At 51.8% G+C, this 25,449-nt stretch overlaps 2 protein-coding genes across 2 annotated transcripts in view; one reads left to right on the forward strand and one right to left on the reverse strand.

Moving 5' to 3' along the window:
- The first annotated feature begins 78 nt into the window (after positions 1-78).
- On the forward strand, positions 79-16,727 carry PYGB (glycogen phosphorylase B). Its single transcript, XM_084203381.1, has 20 exons — positions 79-398; positions 2,494-2,595; positions 4,436-4,514; positions 5,341-5,444; positions 6,732-6,863; positions 8,694-8,805; positions 9,194-9,276; positions 10,168-10,311; positions 10,646-10,738; positions 10,850-10,996; positions 11,114-11,277; positions 11,582-11,696; positions 12,436-12,537; positions 12,670-12,817; positions 13,336-13,394; positions 14,074-14,215; positions 14,539-14,746; positions 15,107-15,241; positions 15,351-15,417; positions 15,657-16,727. Exons 1-20 carry the CDS (start codon positions 156-158, stop codon positions 15,807-15,809), a joined length of 2,532 nt encoding a protein of 843 aa, XP_084059507.1. The 5' UTR covers positions 79-155; the 3' UTR covers positions 15,810-16,727.
- A 149-nt stretch (positions 16,728-16,876) lies between these two features.
- ABHD12 (abhydrolase domain containing 12, lysophospholipase) overlaps positions 16,877-25,449 on the reverse strand; it is a 39,082-nt gene continuing 30,509 nt past the window's right edge. The window contains exons 6-13 of the mRNA XM_084203384.1: positions 25,296-25,341; positions 23,978-24,107; positions 22,164-22,201; positions 21,899-21,978; positions 21,277-21,359; positions 20,476-20,554; positions 20,083-20,210; positions 16,877-19,175 (exon numbers count right to left, since the gene is read on the reverse strand). Coding sequence (XP_084059510.1) covers positions 19,136-19,175; positions 20,083-20,210; positions 20,476-20,554; positions 21,277-21,359; positions 21,899-21,978; positions 22,164-22,201; positions 23,978-24,107; positions 25,296-25,341 — 624 coding nt within the window. The 3' untranslated portion in view covers positions 16,877-19,135. The remainder of the gene's footprint in view (positions 19,176-20,082; positions 20,211-20,475; positions 20,555-21,276; positions 21,360-21,898; positions 21,979-22,163; positions 22,202-23,977; positions 24,108-25,295; positions 25,342-25,449) is intronic.

Below are 25,449 nucleotides of genomic sequence, written 5' to 3' on the forward strand. Positions count from 1 at the left end.
GTCGCCCTCCCGGTCCCCCTCGGCCCGCCCCGGCAGCGGCGCCGGCCCCGCCTCGTCGCGGGCGGAGGAGGCGCAGGCGCGGCGGTCCCAGCCCTGCCCCAGCCCGGCTGCGGTGGAGGCAGTGGCGGAGCCGGCGGGGCGGCGGCGGCGGCGGGATGGCGGCGCCGCTGAGCGACGGGGACCGTCGGAAGCAGATCAGCGTGCGGGGCATCGCGGGGCTGGGGGACGTGGCTGAGGTGCGCAAGAGCTTCAATCGCCACCTCCACTTCACCCTCGTCAAGGACCGCAACGTCGCCACCCCCCGCGACTACTACTTCGCGCTGGCCCACACGGTGCGCGACCACCTGGTGGGCCGCTGGATCCGCACCCAGCAGCACTACTACGAGCGGGACCCGAAGGTGAGCCCCGGCGGGACGAGGGACGGGGGCTGGGCGGCTGTGCCTTCACAAGGGTGTTTCCGTGTCTACCTGGCAGGTGTCACTGTGGGTGTGACCCCTGGGACTTGTCCCTTGCGGGCACCTGGCTGTGGGGCGCCTTGCCATGGCCGTGCCCTTCACGCATCCCACTGTGATTTCTTCCCTGCGGGTATCATGACACCTGTATCCCTCACACACACCCTGCTGTTGCTGTGTCCCCATGGCCGTGTCCCTTGTACACACCTCAGCATGGCTGTGTCCCCATGAGCCTTGCCTCATCTGTGTCCCTCACACACATCTTGCCATGCCTGTGTCCCCACAGAAATCACCAGAGCCGTGTCCCTTATGCAGTTTGCCATGACTGTGTCTCCATAAACTTTTCTGCAGTCCTGTTCCACTGAACCTTGCTGCAGCATTGTCCTCGCTCAGACACCCTCATAACTGTGTCCCCCTGCACCTTGTCACAGCCATGTCCCCTGTGGTCCCACTCTGAGAAGGTCCTTGCATGGGCCTTGCTGCTGCTAGCTCCTCTGCAAGCTCCACCACAGTCACGTCCTGCACTCACACTGCTGCGGTGGTGTCCCCTATGGGCATCATCACCTCCATGGCACAGCACAGCTGTGTCCTGACTTCACTCCTGCAGAGCATGCAGGCAGCTCAGCTTTGAGGCTGGAGAGGAGTTTCTTGCCTTGTGAAAACCAGATAAGCTCTCCCAGGTCAGCAAACCCCGGGGTTCCTCCCCACTTGCCAAGTCAGAACAGTGATGCTGGAGTTGTTGGGGGGTGCAAGACATAATTCAGACTTAATCCTTTTGAATTAACACCCAATCCAGCAGTTGACTGGAGAGCCAGAGCAGGTGTGCACAGAGAAAGGCATGTACATACCCAGGGTGCAGGCAGGCAGCCACCTCCCTGAGTCAGCTCTTTTCCCAAGATGATGAATATTGCCTTGACACAAGAAACAAAGTGCACTTTCACGACAGTATGGCTGCATGGGACTCTCCCTTTTGTCCCAGCTGACACAAATGTGCCCTGATCTGTATTGCAGCACCAACACAAGGGATTGCACAGATCCCATAAAGGCTGAGAGGAGCCTGGAGTGAGTTTGCTTACTGTCCTCTGCACTTAGATTTTCACTAGATATGTGCCCCTGTGGGAGACTGAAAGGAGCAGAGCATTTGTGTGCAATGATTTCAGTCTTTCTAATGAGCCCCAAGGAACAGACTGACCCTTTCAGACTCCCAGCAAAGGTGGCAGAGTGGGGAATGCTGCTGCTTAGCAGGGAAAGATCCATGCTACAGTGGGAAGAGATTCAAAGGAAAGCGCAATTTGACGTCAGGTAATTACTCCATTAAGAATTCTGGTTTATTTATAAAAATATCCATAGTGATGAATCTGAGTGAGGGCAAAAGTTTGCACAGCCTGCTTCTCATCCCACAAAAAGACTTTCATTAGCATTTGCAGCACAGACACAGCTCCTCTCAAACTTGGAAGGTCACTGTTCATTTGTGCCAGGAGCCCTGCCACCTATGGGACAATTTACTTGTTCAACAGGGTGAAACGGGAGTGAAACTCAGTGTGGGGTGAGCAGGAGGACCCATGAGATGGGAGTGCTGGAAAATCACTCACAGGAAGGTGCTGGCCCTCAGCCCAGCCAGCCTGCATGAGGCAGGGGGGCTTGCTCTGGCTTTTGGGAGACTGGATCAGCTCAGCCTAGGAAAACTTTAAAAACCCAGCGTAAACATCACCTCAGCTGAGCCTGACAGTGTATAAATATATCATTCAGCATCCTAGATAATAGTTGCCCTGAGTTAATTAGGGAAACACTTAACAGGCAGCGAGATTTTTCTATAGAAGGCTGTTGGCAGGGAGATGCGTGGTGGAGGCTTGGCCGGCGTCCCGCATGAAATTCTTCTGACAAACAGCTCTGGTGCGTGGTGTTCAGGAGCAGGCGCCAAAAGCCAGTCTGGGAAGACATCCCTACTCTGGAAAATGCTTGGGTCTGCTCTTGATTTGAAGCAGCTTCAGTGAAAGCAAAGTGCTGTGCTGTGTGTAAGTGTCTCTCTTTGCCTCCCCAGCGCATTTACTACCTGTCCCTGGAGTTCTACATGGGTCGCACTCTGCAGAACACCATGGTGAACCTGGGCCTGCAGAATGCTTGTGATGAAGCCATTTACCAGGTAAAGTCTTGGGGATACCAGGGTCCCCCTGAGGCTAAACTTTTCCATACAGATGGCTGAGTATCTTTATTTCTCAGGGCTTCACCTGAGAAGGTTGTTATTTGGACTACACAAAATGAAGCTTGGCTCTTTCTTAGTGTTTTTCATTTCCTGGAGAAGACAATGGGGGGGCCTTGGGGTTCCTTGGAGTTGGAGTACATTTTTCCAAAACACTCTGTAGTGAATGGGAGAACCCAAAAGTGTATACTGAAAACAACACCCAGTATCCTAAATGGCATAAGAGTCACAGGCTGCAAAGAGCTTTCCATTAGTGGGAGAGATGATGGTTATCACAGATGTAGTGTAATGGGAGAGACTGGGACTAGAGCAGCAAAACAAATTACAGTCCATACATTGAGGTACACAAGGCACAGCAGTAGCGCTGGCAGGTAGAAGTAAACTGGTGGGAAAGGAGAAAGGAGGGAAATAATTTGCTAGAAATAAAATGTCCTCAGATGATTTCCATCTTGAAAAAAACACATCACCAAGGCAATCACCAACGTGAGGCCATTGTTACTTACTTATATGGTTATTTGCAGACACATCTGCAACAGCACAGTGATCTTTTTTGACAGAATGAGATTTTTGTCTTTCTCACCCAAACCCTTTATTTCTCCCAGCTTCCCCTCTCCCCTCCCTCTGCCCTGTCAGATTGATCCATGTTACACTTTGTAGCAGAAGTTGGGCCCTTCACTGTCTCTCTAAATGAGGTGCTACAGTTGCTGCTGAAACATCCTGGCAAGCACTTTCCCTGCCAAGAGTTCGGATGGGATTTCCAGGGAGGCACCTGTTTCCTCTCTGAGGTATTGTGCCTCAGAGAGCAGGCTGGCTTTTTTCAGGAGCATCCTCTAGGTTCCTTTGCAAGACACTTTCCAAGTGCAGATTTGGCCCGACATGCCAAGGCTTCCCTTGCTGTAGCCTCCAGCCTGTGGAGCTCATCATGGCCCGTGGCCAGGTTGCTTCGAAGGTCTCATATCCAGCATGGCTCTGTCACTGAGAGAATTCATCTCGGTGTCTGTGTCCCCATCACTCTGTGCGTGAGGCTTTCCCATCATGTGGTTGCAGACCATTGAAGTGCTGGGAAAACAGTCTGGAGAGCAGCTGTATTGGCTTGACACCGTGCTGTCCCCCCCAGCACCAGGGTGAGCTGCTGCTGCCCCCTGACAGTCTGCACCCCTGGGCTCCTGGAGAGTCCTTGCTGCTGGCAGCCTTAGCCTTCATCTGGCAGGGGCCCCCAGACCATAGAACAAATGGCTCAAGAGATGCAGGCAACCACTTCCAGCCAAGGACTGCAGCCAAGGAGCTCAGTGGCAGGCTGGGCAGGATGTGGGAAGCACAGGGAGTGATGGTGAATGCTGCAGTCACTGCTGCCAGCGTGGCCATGCCCTTCCTCAAGGACTCAATGCACGAGCAGAGGGATGACCTCCCCTGCCCAGGCAGGACTCGGGGATCCCTTGCACACTGGCTTGACCATTCCCCCCATATTGTCTCCAATGTCAAGTTCGGTCAAAGGGCATCCTGACGTGAAGGGCTGCTAGGGCATAAGAGTTTTGTCTGAACTCTCTAAGGAAACCTTAATGGGAAAGCAACATCTAGTGATGGGCTAAATTGTGTTCCAATCAGTTGGGCTGCCCAAGGACTAGGTGCTAGTGAGATGCTTTGTGGGGAGGGATGCAGAGATCTTGTGGGTTTAATTTCCCTCGGTGTGGGTGGTTTTGGGATGTGTTTGTCCTCCTTGGAGAGCAGCTCAGGACATGGGGTTTGTTTGGTGACATGTTCTGCTGTGGTTCTTCCCCAATAGCTGGGTTTGGACTTGGAGGAGCTGGAAGAAATTGAAGAAGATGCTGGACTGGGAAATGGAGGCCTGGGCCGCCTGGCAGGTAATACAGAGGGAGGGGAGTTCCCTCCTCATGCAGAGTGCATAGCGACCAAGGGTGGCGTGGCTGTCACACCCTCACCACTGGCATCTGCCCCACTGGCATTCAGCAGTGTGGGACCCTCCTGCCTCCACCCCCTCCCCAGTGAGAGCAGCCCAGAGCTGTAGGTGTGTGTTCTGCAGTGCAGCAGGCAGGGCTGTGGCTGGAAGAGGCTGTCTGGAGCCTTTCTCCTCACCTCCCCGTGAAATCTCACACTTCTCAGAGGCACTCAACAGCTCTCACACAGGCAGATTGTTAGCTGCTATTTTAGTCTGCCCATCCCGTGGGACAGCTGGAGATGAGAGCTCACCAGCACAGAGTAAATGCTGGGGCTGATCTTTACCAGAACTGTCTGGATTGAGGGCTGGAAGGGTTTCCTTTGGAAGTAATAATAGTTAAGTAGTTGGTGCAGCAGGTCAGGAGCAGAAGCTCTGCTTTACTGGGCAGACAGGCTTAGAGCAAGGCAAGTTAAGAAGAGCTGTGCAACAAAGCTGGATTTGGGGTTTTGGTGATCTGTCCTTGTCCCCAGAAATCTTGGGAGTTTGTGGTTGCTCAGCAGGACATGCATAGAGTCCTGCTGCAGACTGTCTCCTTGTCTCCCTTCTGCACATGGGTTTCCTCTGAGTAATAAACATTTCCAGCAGCACGCTGTGGCAGCTCCTCATCTCCACACACAGCAGGCTGTAGGCACGTGCAGCAAGCCAGGAGTGAGGTTCCTTGCAGAGTGTCCATGCTCTGCTCCTACAGCCTGTTTCCTGGACTCATACACCTGTTTCCTTCATCCTTACAGCCTGTTTCCTGGACTCCATGGCCACACTGGGGCTGGCAGCATATGGTTACGGCATCCGCTACGAGTTTGGGATCTTCAACCAGAAGATTGTTGATGGCTGGCAGGTACTCGGAAAACTCAGGTCCCTCTTTCTCCCTCTCTTTCATGCTGTGGACAAGGCCTGGATGTAAAAGGCACTGCAGTGCCTTGAGCTGCTCTTAAACTGGGCATTTGAGTCCATCACTGGGCAGGATGATGTGGGAGCTGAGCCACAGGGCATGGTTGAGACCAGAGGTCTGCCTGTCTGGGTCTCCACAGTGCAGCTGCAACAGCCCCAGAGTCCCGTCCAACTTGGCAGTGAGTCAGCAAAGCAGTCAGACTAACAATGGAGATGTGCCTAAGTACCTCAGGAATGTGTCTGGCAAAGGACCTGTTTGATCATTGTGGAACATAGGCAGGTGTCTGGGGTGGTTGCTGCTCCTGTGGGTTCTCTGGTCAGTGGCAGACAGGGATTAAACAGGAATTTTCCTGTAGCATTACTGATCATACTATTTTCCAGTGAAAATAGGCTAAAAAACTGCCTCAGCTGGTAGTTTTCCTTAGTATGTGTCTGGAAAAGGTTTTCATTAGGAGACTCATCTTGCTTTGGAGTATAAAGTATCTTTTTCCCCTTAAAATACCACTCTGTAAGTCAGGGACCATGAGAGGTTTGAAAGTTGTTTTTTCCTGCTTCTCCACAAAGAAGCTGCAATGCCAGGCCCCATAAATGGTGAAAACAGGGAGGGGAAAGCTTCCCCTGTATTTGACTTCATGTTTCTTAAAAAAGAACAGGGGTGGTGGCATGCTGGGCTGTGGCCCTCCCCCCTGCCTTGCCCCTCCTTGTCCCACTATCTCCCCCTTCCTTTAAGTCCCTCCCCCCACGGCAGAGAAATGCCTGGAGGCACAAAGCATCTCTGGATAACAGCAGCCTAGGTGGCTCTGATGGATTCACTTTGCTCCCATTGCCGCAGTTGTGAGCTGGGGGGAGAAACCCCCTCTGGCACAGGGCAGAGTAGTTAAAAGACCTGGCTTACAGGGTGTGGCTTGTGGCCAGGAATGTCCCACATATTCCACAGTATCCACACTCAAACTGGTTGTAAAGGCCTGGAGAGAGACTGAGAGCAGTGGTCTGTGCAGTTTGCATGGGTTAAACCTTAACAAAGATCCATAGAGGCTGATTTATTTATACCAGTTGAGATGCAGTCATCCAAGCTTTGGAAAGCCCGGCTATCCTCTAGAGGCCTCTGCATATCCATTTTTAAAGCCAGCTTGCTGAAGCTTTGCTTTTAAACCCGTCTCCCTGTGAAGAGCCACGTTCAGCCTTCTGGTGGAGCCACAAGGCTCTCCTTGACCCCGTGGTGTGCCCCTTGCAGGTGGAGGAGGCGGATGACTGGCTGCGCTACGGCAACCCCTGGGAGAAGGCTCGCCCCGAGTACATGCTCCCGGTGCACTTCTACGGCCGCGTGGAGCACACTCCCGAGGGCGTCAAGTGGATCGACACCCAGGTACCACCATCAGCCTCCCCCTGCTGGGCTGGGGACGGCCAGACAGGGTAACCCTGAGCTGCCTGAGGTCTTCAGGCTTTGCTTCCCTCCCAGACTGGCCAAATTCCCTCTGCTACCCTTACAGTTATGAAGCAATGCCATGGGTGTTTAACTCTTGTCGTGAGAGCAAATTCCTCTTTCCCAGAACAGCCCAATGGGCAGAGTGCTGTCAGGGGAGGCTGGAGGTGTGGATCCCAGTCTCCAGTATGCCTGGAAGCCTTGTTTTGTGGCATCATGGAGCACAAACACTCTTTCAGCCTCTCCCACAGTTGAGGAGGTAGTGCTGTACTTCAGGAGCTCGTGCTTGTTCAGGCTACTGCGTCATAGGTGCATTCCCATTTTGCTGCTAACAAAGGCACAGGTTTATTAAAAGTATCAAAGATGCTTCAGCCTCTCCTCTGTAAGCACTGCTCAGGGTGGAGGAAGGAAGGACAATTAATTTCTCTGTGATTCAGGGAGATGACCTAACCTTGTTCCCATAATGTTCAGTGGTCTCTCAGCCCGATGAACCAGCTCAGTTTATCCAAGGAGCTCACAGCTACAGAGGCCAGTACAGGAGCTGAAGCTCAGTTACAGTCACCTGGGCCTCTCAGAGGAGAAATAAACCATTTTATTTCTGGTTGTCAGAGGCTGTGAAGTGACCTAGGTCATTGCCATGTTAACAGTGCAGGGGTTCAGCACCACAGCCCCAGCCAGTGAACATCTTGGGAGCACTGTGCCAGAGCCCTCTGGCCCCCAGGTGCAGCAGGCATCCATTTGGGGACCAAGTGCCATTGCATTTCAACATGTCTCTCTTCTGATCCTGCTGGTAGTCTGAGCTTTCAGGGATTCCAAACACTGCTTCCTACAAGGAGGTGAGTTTTCAGATAGTGCTGCTAAGGAAACAAGTTAGGTTCAAAAAAGCCAAAGATGCAGTCTCCAAATATAGCATGGCTGAGTTCATGTGATGTGTGCCCCAGTCCCTGGGCAGGCTCTCTGCCTGTTTCCATGTTCGGAGCTGGTAACAGCAGCTTGGAGAGCCTGAGCTCTTGCTGATTGTCCCCAGAGGGGAGCTGTTGCCCATGCCAGCATGAAGAGGCTGTTCATGACCCACATGCTGATCTGCCCAGGTTTTCCCTGCTGTATGAACTGGGAGGTCCAGGGTTACTCCCTGTAGCCAAGTGTGCAACCTCCTGAAGCTTAAACCTCCATCTGCAAACTGCACAAGGAGTTTCACACTCATGTTCAGTTCAGGTGCTGGAGATCTCAGTGGAGCTATCCAGGCAGGTTTAACAAACCCTGAATATTGGGTGGATGGCTCTGGAAATGGTGCTGCAGTTGTAGGGTTTGGTCCTGGCAGGTTGAGGAAGGCTAATGGGCAAGATTCAGGCTGTGGAGTTAATCCCAGATGGAAACATAAAAGTCCAAGCTGCCCTGGCTTTACCCCAGCACAGACAGAATCCCAGTGGGCAGCTGAGGGTACTTTCAGTGCTCTCCCAGTTGGTACAGGAAGGTCAGCATATTTCTTGCAACTCTCTTTTGCATGTCATTGATGGAATTGAAAGTCAAGTTGGTCAGTAAAGCTCCAGACAGCTCCAGTTCTCCTATGAATGCTTTCCCAGTAGGTGGTGGAGGTGCCCATGATAGCAGAGAAGTCTGTGAAGCTCAGCAGGTATATTTTAGTGAGGAGAGATTGTTCCACAACCAGGACTGGTCTTTGTCTTCTGGATTCTTCTTGCAGAGGTTTCAGCTGCTGTCCCACATTCTCTAGGTCACTGTGCTGTAACCAGGGGAAAACACTGTCCTTTTCAGGTTGTCCTTGCCATGCCTTACGACACCCCAGTGCCTGGATACAAGAACAACACTGTGAACACCATGAGACTCTGGTCTGCCAAGGCTCCAAACGACTTCAATCTCCAGGAGTGTAAGTGCTGTCCCTCCACTGCCTCTCCTCTGGCCAGGCTGGGACACAGTTGTCCCTCTGTGCATGGCACCTGGCGCAGCACTTCACGTCTGGCCTGCTTTGTGTTTATTTCATAGCTATCTCCAAACCACAGCACTGTGTGCACATCCATGGATCACACTACTCCCCAGCTGCTTCCAGAGCCCTCAGACACCAGGACACCCACCTGTGTCCTCCTGCCACTCTAGTGCCTTTCACACATGTACATTCCCATCCTGTTCCATCAATACCAGCCTGAATATTCCTGTTACAAAACCTCTCTGCAAGAGAAGAGGGAAAAGTGTGGTGTCAGGGATCTGCCTGATTCTCTACAGCTGCTGCAGTGCTGTGTGTGTTTCTCTCCCTGCAGTCAATATGGGTGACTACATCGAGGCAGTGTTGGACAGAAACCTGGCAGAAAACATATCCAGAGTCCTGTACCCGAATGATAACGTGAGTGACTTGCTTGCCTCTCTTCCCTGTTGCTCAGAATCATCCTTCCTGCAGTTGTATCTCCTTGTTTGCAAACACTGGGAGGTCATGGCCATCTGATGCTTGTTGCTCTGCTTTAATATAGTATAGGTTGTTCCTATAATTCCCAATGAACAGGTATGGCTCTGCTGGCTCCAGAGGGTCTTTGCTGGCTGATTGGCAGCTAAGAGTCTGGCCCATATGGTGTAGCTGCTCTGTTCCATGATGCAGGGAGGGGAAGATATTACTCCTTCAACTTCAAGGCAGTTGCCGGTTTACATAGTGGGGACTCATTTCCATCCCCAGTTCAAGGGATTTCTCACTGCAAGCGCAGTCCCAGGCCAAGCACTCACTGGGCTCTGGGTCCAAGGGGGAAGAGCCCTCATATCTAGTCATGGATTGGCATCTGCTCTGGAAAAGCAGATCCCCTGCACTTTGCCCCACACCCTATCATACCTGCTGGTGTTTTAAAATAGACCAGCAGAAAGCACGGTGTGTGTGAGGCAGCTGGTGTGTCCAGAGACACTCCTGGCTATTGCAGAAAGCCCAAAATCCTTTGTCAAAAAGCCCTACAAAGGATTTTGCCATGAGGGAGGGAACTGTCCTGGCTCTGTAGGAGATGCATGGATGGGGCAGTCTGTCTCTCTCAGTTGCTCTCTCTGGAAGCAACTGTTGGGGATGCCAAGCTCCTTGTTAGTCCCTACAGCTGCTGTCCACATCAGAGACAGATCAGAAACATCCACATTTGCCCTGGTGAGAAGCCAAATGTGTGAAGCCTGTTGGAAATCCCCTCGGGGTGGAGAGGAGCATCTCCAGGCTGCCAGGTGGGGATGGCAGCTGCAGCTCTGATGGATGTGGTGTCCCCACTCGCAGTTCTTTGAAGGCAAGGAGCTGCGGCTGAAGCAGGAGTACTTTGTGGTGGCTGCCACCCTCCAGGACATCATCCGCCGCTTCAAGTCCTCCAAATTCGGCTGCAGAGACCCCGTGAGAACGTGCTTTGAAACCTTCCCAGACAAGGTAGGTCTGTGGGCAGAGGCGCTGGGGAAATTTCAGCCAGACCTGCCTCTCATGGGGGAGAGCAGGACGCTCAGGACTAAATGGGGCATTTATACAAACACCCTGGCAATTTGGGTTGTAAAACAGATGATCTCTGGGCTTATTTTCCCAGGGAAAAATTTGTAATTTGGAGCAAAACTTGAAAAGTTCAAATAGCTCCATTACTGAGAGGTCTGTCTGTTTCTGGGTTGTGAGTCATGAGAAGAGCCTTGGGGCTGACCCTTACCCCATGCATGCAGGGCACTGTCACAATCCTGTCACTGCCAGAACTGAGACCAGCAAGTCTGTGTTGCAGGTGGCTATTCAGCTAAATGACACCCACCCTGCCCTGTCCATACCAGAGCTCATGCGAATCCTGGTGGATGTGGAGAAGGTGGACTGGGACAAGGTGAGCAGAGCTGGGAGGACCATGCTGAACCTTGCAGGGGAAGGACCTGTGGGATTTCCTTTTCCCGCCTGGCCTGGGTGCATGTGCATTAACCTGCTGTCTGTAATGCAGGCCTGGGAGATCACAAAAAGGACCTGTGCCTACACCAACCACACTGTGCTGCCTGAAGCCCTGGAGCGCTGGCCCGTCTCCATGTTTGAGAAGCTGCTGCCGCGGCACCTGGAGATCATTTACGCCCTCAACCAAATGCACCTCGATGTAAGGGACTGGTGCCAGGCTGCGGGAACTCTGGGGACCTTGGTGTGACCGCCTTTAGGATGGGAATGCTCCCAGGTCCTGTGGCTGTGTCACTCATGTCCCTCTCCCTGCCGGCAGCGTGTGGCAGCTTTGTACCCAGGGGACATCGACCGCCTGCGGAGGATGTCGGTGATTGAGGAGGGAGACTGCAAGAGGATCAACATGGCTCATCTCTGCGTCATTGGCTCCCACGCCGTCAACGGCGTGGCCCGCATCCACTCCGACATCGTGAAGAACTCGGTGTGAGTTGGGACACACCCAGGATGCACCCTCTCCCCTCACTGGGCTTTGCCTGCCAGCTGGGAAGGGTTAGCTGGGGCAGCTGGGTGTCCAAGTCTGCTTTGGTTGCCTTGCTGGGGAGACTCTCTCCCTTTGGAGCTGGTGAAACTCTTGGCAGTACAGCTGAGGAAGGGGGTGAGAGGCAGCAGAGTTCGCAGCTGTTACAGGGAGATTGATAGAGCCTGCCCTGAGTCAGGAGCACACATTGAGGGGGCCCAGCTGTAGCTCAGGTGGTGGTGGGTGGCTCAGAGCTCCGTGGTGTTCCAGGTTCAAGGATTTCTATGAGCTGGAGCCAGAAAAGTTTCAGAACAAGACCAACGGGATCACGCCGAGGCGCTGGCTCCTGCTGTGCAACCCAGGATTGGCTGACATTATTGCTGAGGTGAGTGGTGATCATGTGAGGTGAGGAGCTGAGTGTGATCCCTTTGGTCACCTATTCTTGTGGTCGGGTCAGCCCTGAAGGTGACACCTGGCAGCTCTGTGGGGACAGCCTGCAAGGACCATGCTGTGGCACATGTAGGTGTGAGATTGGCTGGGCTCTAAAGCTCATGATTAAAACTTGCCCAAAAAAAGCTGCAGAAATCTGGATCTGGTCCCTGCCCTTGTGGGGACTGCACACAGGCACAACCATAGGGTGTCTGGACAACTGTTCAGCTTCATAGGCACAAAGGAGCTCCTGCCATGGAGGCCCAGCTCCAGTTCCGTCCCTTGTATTTCCCAGACCCTTTAGGGCAGGTTTTTACATCATACTGCAACATGCCATGACTGAATATCATCCTGTAGTTAAATGAATCTTCATGTCCTGCCCATTCATTTCTCCAGCTGCCATGTGTCATGGCCTCCTGGCAGCTGGAGAAATGAATGGGCAGGACATGAAGATTCTCCCTCTTCCTGCTAAAACTCCAGGAGAAAAAGGGGGTTTGTCTGAATTTTTGTAAGTGCCCTGTTTCCATTGGGCTTCTTTTTGATGCAGAGAAATAATCTCACAGTAAGAAACTGTGCCTCTTTTCCTGGCCACACTGCCTCTTCCAGTTCCCAAGGGGACTGTGGCACTTCTGCTGGGAAAGGGCAGTTGTGGACTGGGTGAAGTGTCTCATGACATTCCTGATTTGTTGTTTTAGAAAATTGGGGAAGGCTTTATCACAGATCTGAGCCAGCTGAAGAAGCTACTGGAGTTCATCGATAATGAGACTTTTATCAGGGATGTGGCAAAAGTCAAGCAGGTAACCTGCACTGAAGGTGGCTTGGGGGAAGAAGGCTAAAAGCACATGCTGCCAGGAACATCCCAGCAGCAAATGCTCATTTCTGATGCAAGCCCTGGCAACTCATGCCTGTTCCTCAAATTTTTCTGCCAGGAGAACAAGCTGAAGTTTGCAGCCTACCTGGAGGAGCAGTACAAGGTGAAGATCAACCCTATGTCCATGTTTGATGTCCAGGTGAAGCGAATCCATGAGTACAAGCGGCAGCTGCTAAACTGCCTGCACGCCATCACCCTCTACAACCGTAAGTCCCCCAGCCTCTCACTGCCAGGGCTTCTCTCCAGGAGGGAAGACAGAGTGTCTGAAGGCTCTTACAGAGCTCTGGGGAAAAGCTCACTGCCCAAATCTCCAGCCCGGGTAACCTCCACACCTGCTCTACAGCTGTTGAGACTGACCTGGTGCAAGTTAAGACCCCATTTCCTATTTTGTACTTGGGGCCCCTGCCCATTCCCAAAGCTAGGCAAGTCACTGGAGTTCTGCATTGCTCTGGCTTGAGGAGTTCTCCAAGGATCTGAATCCCCAAGGATTCTGTGGCCACTTTTTTGCCCACTACAGCTCCAGCAGATGTCTGGTTGGGCATCAGGGTCCTACAAGGTTGATGGGTCCTTGTGATATGGGCTGAGATCCCAGCCCACCTCTGATCAGGCAGTAAACTCTGCCCAGTTTATCTTCAGTTCTGAAGATTTTTAATTTTTTTTTTTAAGATCAAATTTGAGCTTTCAAATTTGAAAAAATTTTGAAGAAAGATCCCTGCTCTTTCAGGCATCAGATGTAATCCATCCAAATCCTTTGTGCCCAGGACCATTATGATTGGAGGAAAGGTAAGCTGCATTCCAGACTCGATGCATGCGTGGCTCAGGGGGTGGATGGGGAAGGTCCTGTCCCCTTGCTGTGGCTTTGCTGGGCCTGCTGTAGATTAGCCAGCAGCAGGGAACACCTCCATGAGCTGGACTGAGCAAGGCTCCATCACTATTACCCCATGGCTCACTTCTCCTCCCAATAGGGTGTTTTTCCTAATTCATGGCCGGGAGAATTAGAATTGTTCAGGCTCTGGGGAAACTTTATTGTAGCCTTTAAGTGCTTGAAGTTGGCTTTTTAAGAAAGATGGGGAAAAATGTTTTAGCAGGACCATTGTGATAGGACAAGGGATAGTGGTTGTAAATTGAAAAAGGGTTAATTTAGATTAGAGCTGAGGTGGAAAATTTTTCAATCAGTGTGGTGACCCACTGGAACAGGTTGCTCTGAGGTGATACATGCTCCATCTCTGGAAACATTCAAGATAGGTTGGATGGGGCTCTCAGCAACCTGGTCTAGTTGAAGATGTCCCTGCTTATTGCAGGGACATCTCTCAAAGGTCCTTTCCAACCCAAACCATGCTGTGATTCCATGTGAACAGCAGAGGTGAGGCTCAGACACACAGCAGTGAGAACCCCACACTGTTATCTCTTATGCTCTCCCTTCCTTAAAAGCCTTCCCCATTTCTGGACTGCTCTTCTTCAGGCAGCCCCTGGCTACCACATGGCCAAGATGATCATCAAACTCATCACATCCATTGGTGAGGTAATCAACAACGACCCCTATGTGGGGGACAAGCTCAAGGTCATCTTCCTGGAGAACTACCGGGTATCCTTGGCTGAAAAGGGTAGGTCTGGTCTTCTGTAAGCACCTGTCAGAAGCAGGGCATGTCCCAGCTGAGCCCAGGAACGGGCTGGCCTGAGAGGCAGCTGTGGCAGGACAGCTGGCTGTCCCCTAGGAAGAGCCTGAAGGCTCCACACCAGGCAGGGAGCCAGCTTCATGCAGGAGTGGCAGCAGCTGCTTGGGGTCATGGCAAAGCTGAACCTGGCCCCAGAGTTGTGCTGTTTGGGCTGAGAGTGGGGTCAGAAGGGCCACTGGCAAATGCCAGTCCTGGTTGTGGGGAGTTGCAATGTGCCACGGATTAACTCCTACTTCTCTTGCACCTGGCAGTGATCCCAGCAGCGGATCTCTCCCAGCAGATCTCCACAGCTGGCACGGAGGCCTCGGGTACTGGCAACATGAAGTTCATGGTGAATGGGGCCCTCACCATTGGTACCATGGACGGGGCCAACGTGGAGATGGCTGAGGAAGCAGGCGAAGAAAATCTCTTCATATTTGGCATGCGGGTGGAGGACGTGGAGGCCCTGGATCGGAAAGGGTTGGTGAATGCTAGGGCTTGTCAGATGGGGAGGCGGGCTCAGCTCTGGTGGGGAGACCCATGTTCTCTGGGCCACCTTCCTCTCTGGGCAGCTCTGGAGCAGGAAAAAGCAGGGGGCTAGAGGCAGTCTTTGCCTTGGGCTGCAAGGATTCAGCACACTGGCTGTGAGTGGGACATGGCACGAAGTGCATCAGACACTGCTGCTGGTCTGAGCCACAAGCAGGGTGCTCTGATGAGCACAGCTCTGGGAGCAAGGCCCCTCACTCAGGAGCTGTCCCACATCCTTGCCTGCCCTGCCTGCCCCAGACACACGGGCCCAGGAGGAGCAGCAGTGCCTAGAGGCTGTCTCTGCTGGCACAGGTACAACGCCCGGGAGTACTACGAGCGCCTGCCCGAGCTGCGCCAGGCCATCGACCAGATCACCAGCGGCTTCTTCTCCCCTCGAGACCCCGGCTGCTTCAAGGATGTTGTGAACATGCTCATGTACCACGACAGGTGAGTCCTGGGAAGCATCCCTGGGCAGGGGGGAGCCCTGCCTGCTCATGGGAAGATGTCTGTCCTGCCCAGAAGGCAAACCCCAGCCAGACTCTGCTTTGGGTTTCAGGTTTAAGGTGTTTGCAGACTATGAGGCTTACATTAAGTGCCAAGGGCAAGTGGACCAGCTGTTCATGGTAAGACTTGCCCACTGCGGAGTGGGAACACTGGGGGTAACTGGGATGAGTGTGCTCCAGTGGAGCCCTTCTTATGGACACCACGGCATGTGGGTGCCCTGGGGCAGGCTGAGGTAGGTTTGGCTGCTTCAGCAACCCCACACCATGGGGTTTTAAACTAGCCAGTGCCCTGCAAGCCTGCAAGCCAGGACGAAGCTGGGTGAGCAGCTGAGTACTGACATTGCCTCTCCTCTTCCCAGGATCCCCGTGAATGGACAAGGAAAGTCATCAGGAACATTGCGTGCTCGGGCAAGTTCTCCAGTGACAGAACCATCACGGAGTATGCCCGTGAGATCTGGGGGGTGGAGCCTTCTGCCACAGCAATCCCCCCGCCCAACCTGCCCCGAAATTGATGCAAGCACCAAGGGAAGGAAGGAGGGATATGCTCCCATCGCAGGAGGCCTCACCTGCATTTCACCACCAGTCAGATGGGCTCAGCTCTGCAGAAACAAGGCCTTTCCCTCAGAGGGATAGAAGGATGCTCTGAGGAGGAGCCCTGACTAATGAACAAGAGTTGGAGGGCAGGAGAAAGGACCTTGTGTTTGCACCTACCTAGCCTGCATGTGCTGCATAGTGCTTTTAGTGAGATGACCATGGATAAGTCTTCCACGGCTGTGCTCCATGCTTAACAAGGGCTTTCCAAGTAAACCCTCCCCTCCCCTGTGTGCAAGGGCCTGGCCTCCTTGACCCTGCCCTCTAAAGTAGGATTAGTCAAGACAGAGTGTGTCTTTCTCCTGCAGGGGTCTGCCGGGCCCAAAGCTGGGGGAGGGAGAGGCCAATGCCTGCCCATCCCCTTCCCCAGTATCACCTAAAGAAGGGGGGGCTGGCTGTGAAAGCAGCTGGCCACAGGGCAGGCACCAATGCCAAACACTGTGCCACAAGCAGGAGAGCCTGGGATCAGCCACTTCCTTGCCACAGAGCTTACTGTAGCCTCCTACCACACCTCTTACCTAACTAAAGGCCCCATAACCAAGCCACTCCAGGGATTTGTAGCCTCTATCTCTGCATAGGGAGGGCTGTACCTGCCACTGCCAGCTGGGTAGCTGAGCCTGCTGGCTCTTGGCTCTGCAGATACAGCTCTGTGTGTGCTAGCTACTCAGGGGGTGAATATGGATCACATCCCTGGCACTCTTCCATAGCAGGGTCATGCTGCTCCACATGTCCCTCCAGTGCTGGGGTCACAGTTTAACACCCATAGTGCTGTGTAGTGCACCACTACTGCCCTGTTTGACACCAACTCATTAAAGCAACCCAAACACCTGCTGGTTTGACTTCAGACTGACTTGTGACTACTCCATGCCTCTGGGTTCAGGTTGCAACAAGTTCAGGCCACAATGCCTGAATCACTGCTGTCCTTGCCCAGCTGTGGCTTTGTGGTTTGTAGTCCCTTACAGCTGGCAGGGTGCTGGCACCACCATGGAGGGGGACAGCTTGCCCATGACAGCTGACTCTATGCACTGGGGTCAGGGTTAGTGTTGGGTTTGCCCTGCAAAGGGCACACAGGGCTCCTGAACTAGAAGTCACACATGCAATTCTCATCTCCCCCATTCCCAGGGGAGAAGCATAGCCTCAGCTGCAGCCAAACTACAGGCACAGACCCTCTGGGCTCCAGGAGAGTCGCTCCCCTAGAGCTGGCAGCAGCCACAAAGATTTGCTCACTCCCAGCTCCCACACACAGCCCTACTGCAGCCCAGCCCCACACCCAGCTGACCTGCTCAGTGTGGGGAAAACATCCCAAAAACTGCTAGGTAAGACTGGAAAAGCTAAAGTGATCAGCAGTCAATGCCTTTATTAAAACTACACCACTTTTAGATAAACATTTCAGTTTAAATTTCCAAGCGTATCACTGGGCTGCTAACAGGAATGGTGGTGGTGGCACCACCAAGAGCAGCAGTTCTCGTGCTGGACTCCCAGCTCTGTCCCAGCAGGAGGAAGGCAGCCAGCCAGGCCCCATCTCAGGCTGCACCTTGCCCCAAGCCAGCTGCCAGCAGCAGCATTGACTGGAATGTGTATGTTACTCTCCAGAGCCAGGTAAGTATTTCTCCTCTGTCAGTGCGATAAATTAAGGTTGCCACACTCGTATTGTGGTGGCACAGCTACTTCATGAATATCAGGGGTCAGAAACCTCAGGGACAACTGCACTAAAGGCAGAAGAATCTTGGTACAAGAACAAGCTACTGTCTCTTTTGCAGCTAGTATGAGCCTGCAGCTATAACTCTGATGCATGCTGAGCAGTTTATTACTACGCTGTACACCCCTGACCAGATCCTTGGGGCAGCACAATTCCCTTTGAGCACTAGTGACTAAACCTACAGCACCTGGTACTGTCTGAATGGACTGACAAGGGGCAGGACCCCAGTGAGGCAGTGTGTCACTCACTCCTCTTTCAGTGCAGAGCTCTTCAGTGGCATAAACCAGCCCCACTTCTAGCCCCAAGCAGGGCAAGGACACCCCCAGAACCTCTTCCTGTGGGAAAGGCTCGTTTCCACTTCTGCCTCCTGAACAATGGCTGTCAGAGGGGCTAAGATGTGCTACTGGAAGTGCACAGAAGGCAGGGGGGGAGAGATGGGGAATGACACTCCAGACTTATTTTTGCATCAAAAACTGTATCACTGCCTGCTTTTAACTACAGTGGAACAGCACTGCCACCAGGAACAGGAAAACCTGACCCAAGGAGTTAAAAAGAAGTTGAGGGAAAAAACCCCTTGCCCTTCTCACCAAAAAGCAGCGCATGGCTGGCTGGGTTTGTATAGGGGTAATGGAAGACATCCATTCCAGCAGCCTGGGCACACACTGTCTGTGGAAGAGGAGATCAAGCCAAAAAGTAATCTCACAGTTTCTGGCTTAAACGCCCACATCTGCAGTTTATATACATGTGTCATTTCAATCCTAATAGGAATACTTGTAAAGAAAGGGAAGAGGTCCACAGAGGATAGCAGGGATGAGAGCAAAAAATAATGTTCAGAAAGAAAAAGGTACAGGAAAGATGAAAGGGCATTAGACTTTCCCATTAAATAGATGTTTCAAAAGGAAGAACAAAAAAAAAAAAATCTCTCCTTTTATTTCCAAATGTGTGCAATTACCCCAACACTTGCAGCACATTGTGACTGAAGAGCTACATAAAAATACCTCTCACTACCTGGATCCTCCATGTATTAGCAATTACAGCCACTGATCAAAGAGGAAAGGCAAAACATGTATTTTCTAGAAAGAGAACACCTCAAACTCAAGCAAGACACCTGCGGTAAGGAGATGTGGCAAAAGCCATTTGCCTACAAATGTATCTCTACATGATCCAAAAACAGCAGCAGTGTTTAAAAGTGAAAGAATCATCCTTGGTCATGACACAGTGTCCTAGGAACATCTGTCCTCAGCAGTATCACGAGGGATGGGTGAGGCTTTGCTGTGCTTACATTTTTCACCGTTCGGTACTGGCTCCTGGGCTGTTACCACCACTCTGTCCAAGTCCAAAAAGAAGCCAAGAACTTCTTCCTTCTGCCATCACAGATGCTGATGCCAGAAGCTGGAGTTGCCAAGGGTACACATCAGGACTGGAATGGGAATCCCTGACCTCCTCTAGTGCCAGGGATGGAAGAACGGCAGACTGACCCACAGGGAGCGGGGAGGAAAAAGAGAGAGGAAGGAAATGAAAATCTCTGTGCTGACAAGCAGACAGTCTTCAGTGATGATGCTCATGTTCAGATTTTCCCAGGAATTCCCTAGAAAAGGAAATGACAAAGCAGTGACATTTGGCTCTCCTATACTCTGGTGCATGCTACAGCCTGCAGGTCTTTCCATTCCCCTGGCAAACACTATGGCTCGAGCATTTGCAGCTACAGGGAACAGCACTGAGCTTTGCTCTCACACTCATCACTGAAAGAGCCAAACTGAAGCAATCACTCTGCAAACAGCTCCTCCAGAGCATCCAGCTCACAGTAGAGATGAGCCAGATAACGCTCCCAGATTTCTGTGGCTCCCCTTCCCAAAACCTCCTTTGCAAGGAGGTGGAGAGCTCTGACTCCTGTGCTAAGCCAGCCCCGGTGTAGCAGGCACAGGGTCTGCAAGGCCTCCCTGGCGGGTCAGGTGCCTAAGATAAGAAATGCCTAGTCATGATGACTGGACCTTAGAAGCCCCTCTCTTGCCTCCAGACCCTTGTTATCTCTCTGCAAGACAATAAGTCACTTTTACCTCAACCTTTACAGTTTCCCAAAAACTCCTGTACCCTATATAAACCCCTACTTCTGCCCAGTTCGGGAGAAGAGCTGTCACTGAGACCCTTTGCAGAAGCTGCCAATAAAGACATCTCTGCAGAACCTCACACAGGGCTTCTCCTCTCTCCCTGAGTCTGCTGAAGCACTTAGCAAGCAAAGAGCTGAAAATCACTAATAAGCTGTGAATCACTAAAGAGCTGATCTCACTTAAGAGCTGAGCTTGCTAAGACAGCCTGCGGCTCTAAGGGGCCCAGACAGGTTGTGTAACTAAACTTTGCTGTCTGGGACACCCACGGCAGCCATTTTCGGGGACACCCCAAAAACCCCCGAGCCACATCACCCCGGTATCTCCCCCGCCGTGGAGAGCAAAGGGTGCCAGGTGCCCAGCCCAGCCCCGAGAGGGGGGTGCAGTTACCGCAGTATCCGAGGTAGCTCTGGACTCCTGTAGATGTACTTGTGCCGGTAGCCCAGGTCTGTGTGGAAGGGCACAAACTGCACCTTGTAGTCCCGGAAACTCCGCGACGTGGCTGCGATGTTGTAAAGCTGAACCCAAGGGGAGGCAGGTGAGGGACTCGTGTTACTCCAACCCAGCTCCCCCTGCCAAACCCACCACCCCCTCAGGCCCTGGCTTGAGCAGCTTTGGTAGCTTCAGCCTCATTTCATTACTGATTTGCCACACTACAGGATCTGCAGTTCCTCTGGGCTATGTGTTTCACCCCCTCCATTACTGACTCCTTGCCTGGCTGAGATGTTGTTCTATCCACACCAGTTCCTCCCACCAGATCAGTTTGCAGAGCCACGTGTGTACCTTTTTTCCCAGGTGAAATGGTACCACTGGATCATCCTCAGCATGAAGGATGAGCAGGGAGCAAGAAATGTATTTCACACTGTAAAACAGAAAACAGTGTCACAAAGGCTCAGAGCAATCCCACCATTCTCTAACACCAACACGTGTACATTTCAAAGAAAACTGTAATGACAAGCATGTCCTGTGGGTTATTAAGTACAATTTAAAACCTTATCTGGGCACCATTCATTTGATCTATAGAAAATTTACCAGTGAAAGACATGCTTATAAAATTTTCTTGTTGCTTAGACCAGAGAAATGTGGCTCACTCCACTGTAAATCATCACCTCTCCCACCCCCAGGTCTGGTTTGGTTTCAATACTGGAAACTCACAAACGCTCAAGGCTCTTCAATGAAAGACCCAGTGAAAGGAGACTGTGATTACAGATAAGGTGGCTCAGGCAAATACACAGCAAAGAAATCTTCCCAAACCCTCCTTCCATGTTCCAATGCTACTGTTTAACGTGTAAGGCACACTTGAAAAACATAAATGGCATGAACCCAATCAGCACATCCCTGAGTAGTCTCTGTTCTCTCTGTTGCATCTGTCCTTACTATGAACAATTCAAAAAGACAGAGCTCCACTGATCTCAGGGCTGTGAGAGTAATTGATCTCAGGGCTGTGAGAGTAATTGAAATCACTCCAGTAAGAGCAAAGCAGCAACAAAAAAAAGCCAAAGTGCAGTCTCATGTCTATCCTCATTGATGCTTGCCATGGCTTACTGCAGCCACAGCTGAAACCCCAGCAAAGAGGGAACTCACTTCTCATCGTTTGCAAATTTAATTCCACTTGTTGTGATGGGGTCAAGGAAGAACCAGTCAAATCCAGGGAAGTATCTGTATATCTGAGAGGAAAAAGGTGCATTAGTAGCAGGCACCAGCAGGTCATTGGTACAAAGAGCAGTAACAGGGCAGGCCACTGCCAACCCATAACATCCCTTGGCTGCTGACCATGCTCTTTGCAGTAAGACTGCCCTTGTTTCCATCAGCATTATTTTTCCTCCCTCGTTTCAGGCCTATCTTACCAGCCTGCTCAGGGGCAGGCCCTGTGGGTGCTTGCACGGTCAAAGTCCCCAGGTATCATGCAGGACTGCTGGCAGTTCCTCCTGGAAGAGCTTTATTCTAGGACACCTCACCAGCTTGGCTGTATCCAAGGCCTGCACTGGGTGTGTGCTCAGTTCAGAGCCAGTTCATTCCCATGTTGGACACGTGGCTCTGGCCCTGCTCATCGTGTGTTCCCAGCAGCTGTCTCAAGTGCAGTTCTTTACCCCCAACGTTTACAGATACCACAAGTTGTGCAGTTAGCTCAGCTCCAGCACTTCTGAAGGTTCATTTCCATGCAGACAATTCCATGCCACCAGTGTGAGTGTCACTGTGTACTTGCCACAGAAAAGGGATGACTCCGTGCTTCCTCCCGTATGTTGGTGAATGGAGATTCCAGGATCAGGGCATCCGGGGGCGTTTCTGAAAAGCCAAAGGCAATGTGCTGAAATGCAGGGCTGCAGACAGCCAGCAAGGTCAGGCTCTGCCTCATGAGAGCAGCTGCCACCACGGTGCACCAAGGACAGCTCTGTCAGTGCCCCAAATGTCTGTGGGAATCTGGGACAGCAGCAGGCTGCCGGGAAGCGCATTCCATGTGGCACACTCACCTCTCTCGCAGAGGCGCCGCACCAGATTTGTTGCAACTCTGGAAAGAAGAAGGAGCATCGAGTTGGCACAGGCCCTCTGCAGAGCAGCAGCTCCAGAGGTGGCACAGGTACAACTCTGCAGTCCCACATTTCTCTTCACAGAGAAAAGCGAGGCACAATTCTTCCCAAGAATATTCTTATCCTATTTGCTGTGCCTGTGTTTGTGCAAAGGTACAATGCAATATGGAGACTGTTTACCCAAAGTGAGGGTGTTTTGTGTCCTTGTGTATGTGTGTGTGTGTCGGGACTGTCGGGACTGTCAGCTGACAGTTCTGTGCAGTTGAGTGCTTGGCAGATTCAGTTTAGATGCAATGTAATATAAGAGAGAATAATATAGTCTTATAAAGTAATTAATTAGCATTCTGATAAGATGGAGTCAGATGCATTATTCTCTCCCCTCACTGAGGGATCCCTGTAAATTGATACAACTCCACAGCCACAAGGTCCATCCCACACACCGCTCGAGGTCCGGCAGCTGGCCCACAGTGACCTGTGTCCCCACATACCCAACTGCCCCAAGTGACATCAGGGGCCTGTGTTCAAGTGAACAAGTCCAAGGAAGAAATGCACCAGGCAGCCCCTTGGCTGGACTCCTTTCAGGTGGCTCTCAGGCTCCCAGTACACCCACAGCAGTGTGTCACAGCCTCCTGCCTCCAGACCACAAGGGCTGAGCAAGCAAGAGGGGAACAGGGGTGTAGGCAGAGGGGTGCTGTGTTCCAGGCAGCTGGAGTGAAGCATCCCAGGGCTACACTGCAAGGAGCTTCCCTAACTGGGACAGAAAGCAGCAAGGTCTCCCCTATGCATCACCCTAATGGGACAGGGATATTTCCAAAGTTGCCAAGTCCTCCAAGCACAGAGCATTTCACAAACTTTGAACTCCAGACTGGCTGTGGTCACGAGAGACCTCAGCTGGGGACCAGTCTCAGGCCACTCTGACTGCAGTGCTGGGAAACATCACAAGCATGCTCTGACCCAGAAAGGGATTCTGAACAGGGCAAAAAATATAGAGGACGAGCCAAGAAAAAGTCTTTGTCTTCTCTCGAACTAAGCAGGGTGTTTAGTGTCACAGCAGTGAAGAGCCACTTCCCTGAAATACCTTCCTGTCCCAGCATGTGTTTCACAGCCTCTGTGGTCTCAGAGTTTATCTGTACACAGCTCAACTCAAACGTAACTCTTGCGCTTGCCCTCTGCTCCTCCACCAATCACAAGGGTAAGAGCATGTGGTGCTGAACATGACTTGCCTCCAGACAACCACAGAAAGGGAGGAAGCAGGAAATCAAAGTTAAAAACATGAAGGCAAAGGCACTTGACACCTTGAACTTCCATGCAAATGTCATAGGTGGCCAGCAGCACAGCCATGCAAGCATCTGCCCAAGCCCTGATTACACACAGCATGTTCATCAGGACAGGAGGAAACCTTTTGAAAGCACAAGGCACACACAAGCATGGCTGGTCTGAGACGCTTTTAGAATACCAAAGAAGTCTGATGCTCTGCTCTGAAAGACAATCTGCAATCTATTATTCTATGTGTCTTTCTAGTGTGAACCCTGTGGACAATGAAGGTTCAGGATCCATTGCTGCAGTCGTTCACTGTAGCCCTTCTCACTCTGTACAGTGCAAAAGGAGAAGCCACCCTCCAGAAATTATGCCACAGATGCCAAGCCAAGCCAAGCCAGCCCAGGGATTATTGCAAAACAACACCTTCATCCAAGGTCAGTGCTTAATGTTCTTTAGAAGCTGCTTCTTTAGAAGTGCCACTAAGATTAGATGCTTACCCTGTGCCCAGGGAGTGTCCCCAGATATAGACAGGGTTGTCTCCACTCCGGGCTTTTATCCAGTCGAAGACATGAAGGGCATCGTAGGTCATTCCCCTCTCTGAAGGGCTGCCTATTGAGTCACCCCAGCCTGGAACACAAAGAGTCCTGCTGAGAATCGCTCAAACTGCTCAGCAGAACCAGCCAGCTCCTCCCATGCAACCCATCTGCAACTGCAAAGGGGCCTGGGACATGGGCTCTTGCTGTTCACACCACCTGCACCTCTGCAATTTGGGGCTGAAAGCCCTGGTTGACTCACAGTCATTTAACCCAGGTGACTGCTGTCTGCCAAGGAGGTTTTGTGGATTTAGTCAACAACAAAACCAAAGATTGGATATCTCAAACACTGCTACAACAGCATTCTTGCACATACCCACCTGCAACAGCTCAGTTCCCAAACTTTCCCTGCTTTTGCATGCATGTAACCAATTTGTAAGTGCAGTCCCTGACAGCACAGGATTGGATGCTTAGGGCCAAAACCCAATCGTGTCTCACAGAAATGTTGCAACATCAGTTTGTCTGTGCTGTTCAATCACTGCCCTCCAGCAATTTTCCATCCTCCTGACTGTTCTGGCTCCATCACTATTGCAGCACATCCCCACATTGTATGCTCTTAGCAGCCAGCACCCCACATCCCTTCTGATTCCCAATAAGCAGCCAGAGAAGCAGCTGCCAACAGGACTGAAAAACAGAGCAAGCTCCTACAAATAAACTTCTCCCAGGTGTCTTCTTGATAAAAATGCAATGGATTAATTTCGTTCCTGGATCTGCAGTGGCATTACACTGCAGCCATGACTTAAATACTAAGAAGGTAAAAAAGGAGCAGCAGATGCCTGACTGCTGGTGCAGAGGTGCAAAGCAGTCATGGTTTCTGCCAAGTATTGTTAGCAAATCATTTCCTCTGTCTTATCTCACCTATGAGCTTTTAGAAGGAAATAAGTGCAAGTTCAGTTCCCTGTGTGACCTTAGGAAAGTCAACTAGATCTTATCCAAAAGGACTACACCTAGGGAAGCCCCCAGCTTCCATATGCGCACTTAGTGGATGCTGGGACAGCCTGGCTCACTCTCTGCTTCTCAGCTCCCAAATCAACAAGCCCTGTGCATGAGGACAGACAGGAGCCACAGCCCACCCAGCTGGACATCAGGAAGCACTGCTACATAGGAAGGCACTGGAAAGAAATTTCTGGAAATTCTCTAGATAGCCATGAGGGGAAAAAAGAGAAGCAATAAGCACACCTAATGAGCTGGCAGCAAGGGTTTGCAGAAGCAGCCCACATACCTCGATAGTCAAACGTCACCACGTGGTACCCCAGGGAGCTGAGGACCTGGAAGGCAGAGAAACACTCAGAACCCATTACAGAGTCTTGCACACCAGCCATGCTCCTGCATCAGGCCAAGGTGCAGGCATTCATTTTATAAAATTATTGACATGT

The sequence above is a fragment of the Fringilla coelebs genome (genome assembly GCF_963513975.1).
Source record: "Fringilla coelebs genome assembly, chromosome: 3".
NCBI lineage: Eukaryota > Metazoa > Chordata > Aves > Passeriformes > Fringillidae > Fringilla > Fringilla coelebs.

Excerpts from the sequence above, each read along its gene's own strand:
- PYGB (XM_084203381.1), top strand. The coding sequence starts at position 156 with ATGGCGGCGCCGCTGAGCGACGGGGACCGTCGGAAGCAGATCAGCGTG. Across the intron at positions 8,806-9,193 it reads CGACTTCAATCTCCAGGAGT|TCAATATGGGTGACTACATC; the intron begins GTAAGTGCTGTC and ends CTCTCCCTGCAG. Across the intron at positions 14,216-14,538 it reads GGTATCCTTGGCTGAAAAGG|TGATCCCAGCAGCGGATCTC; the intron begins GTAGGTCTGGTC and ends TGCACCTGGCAG.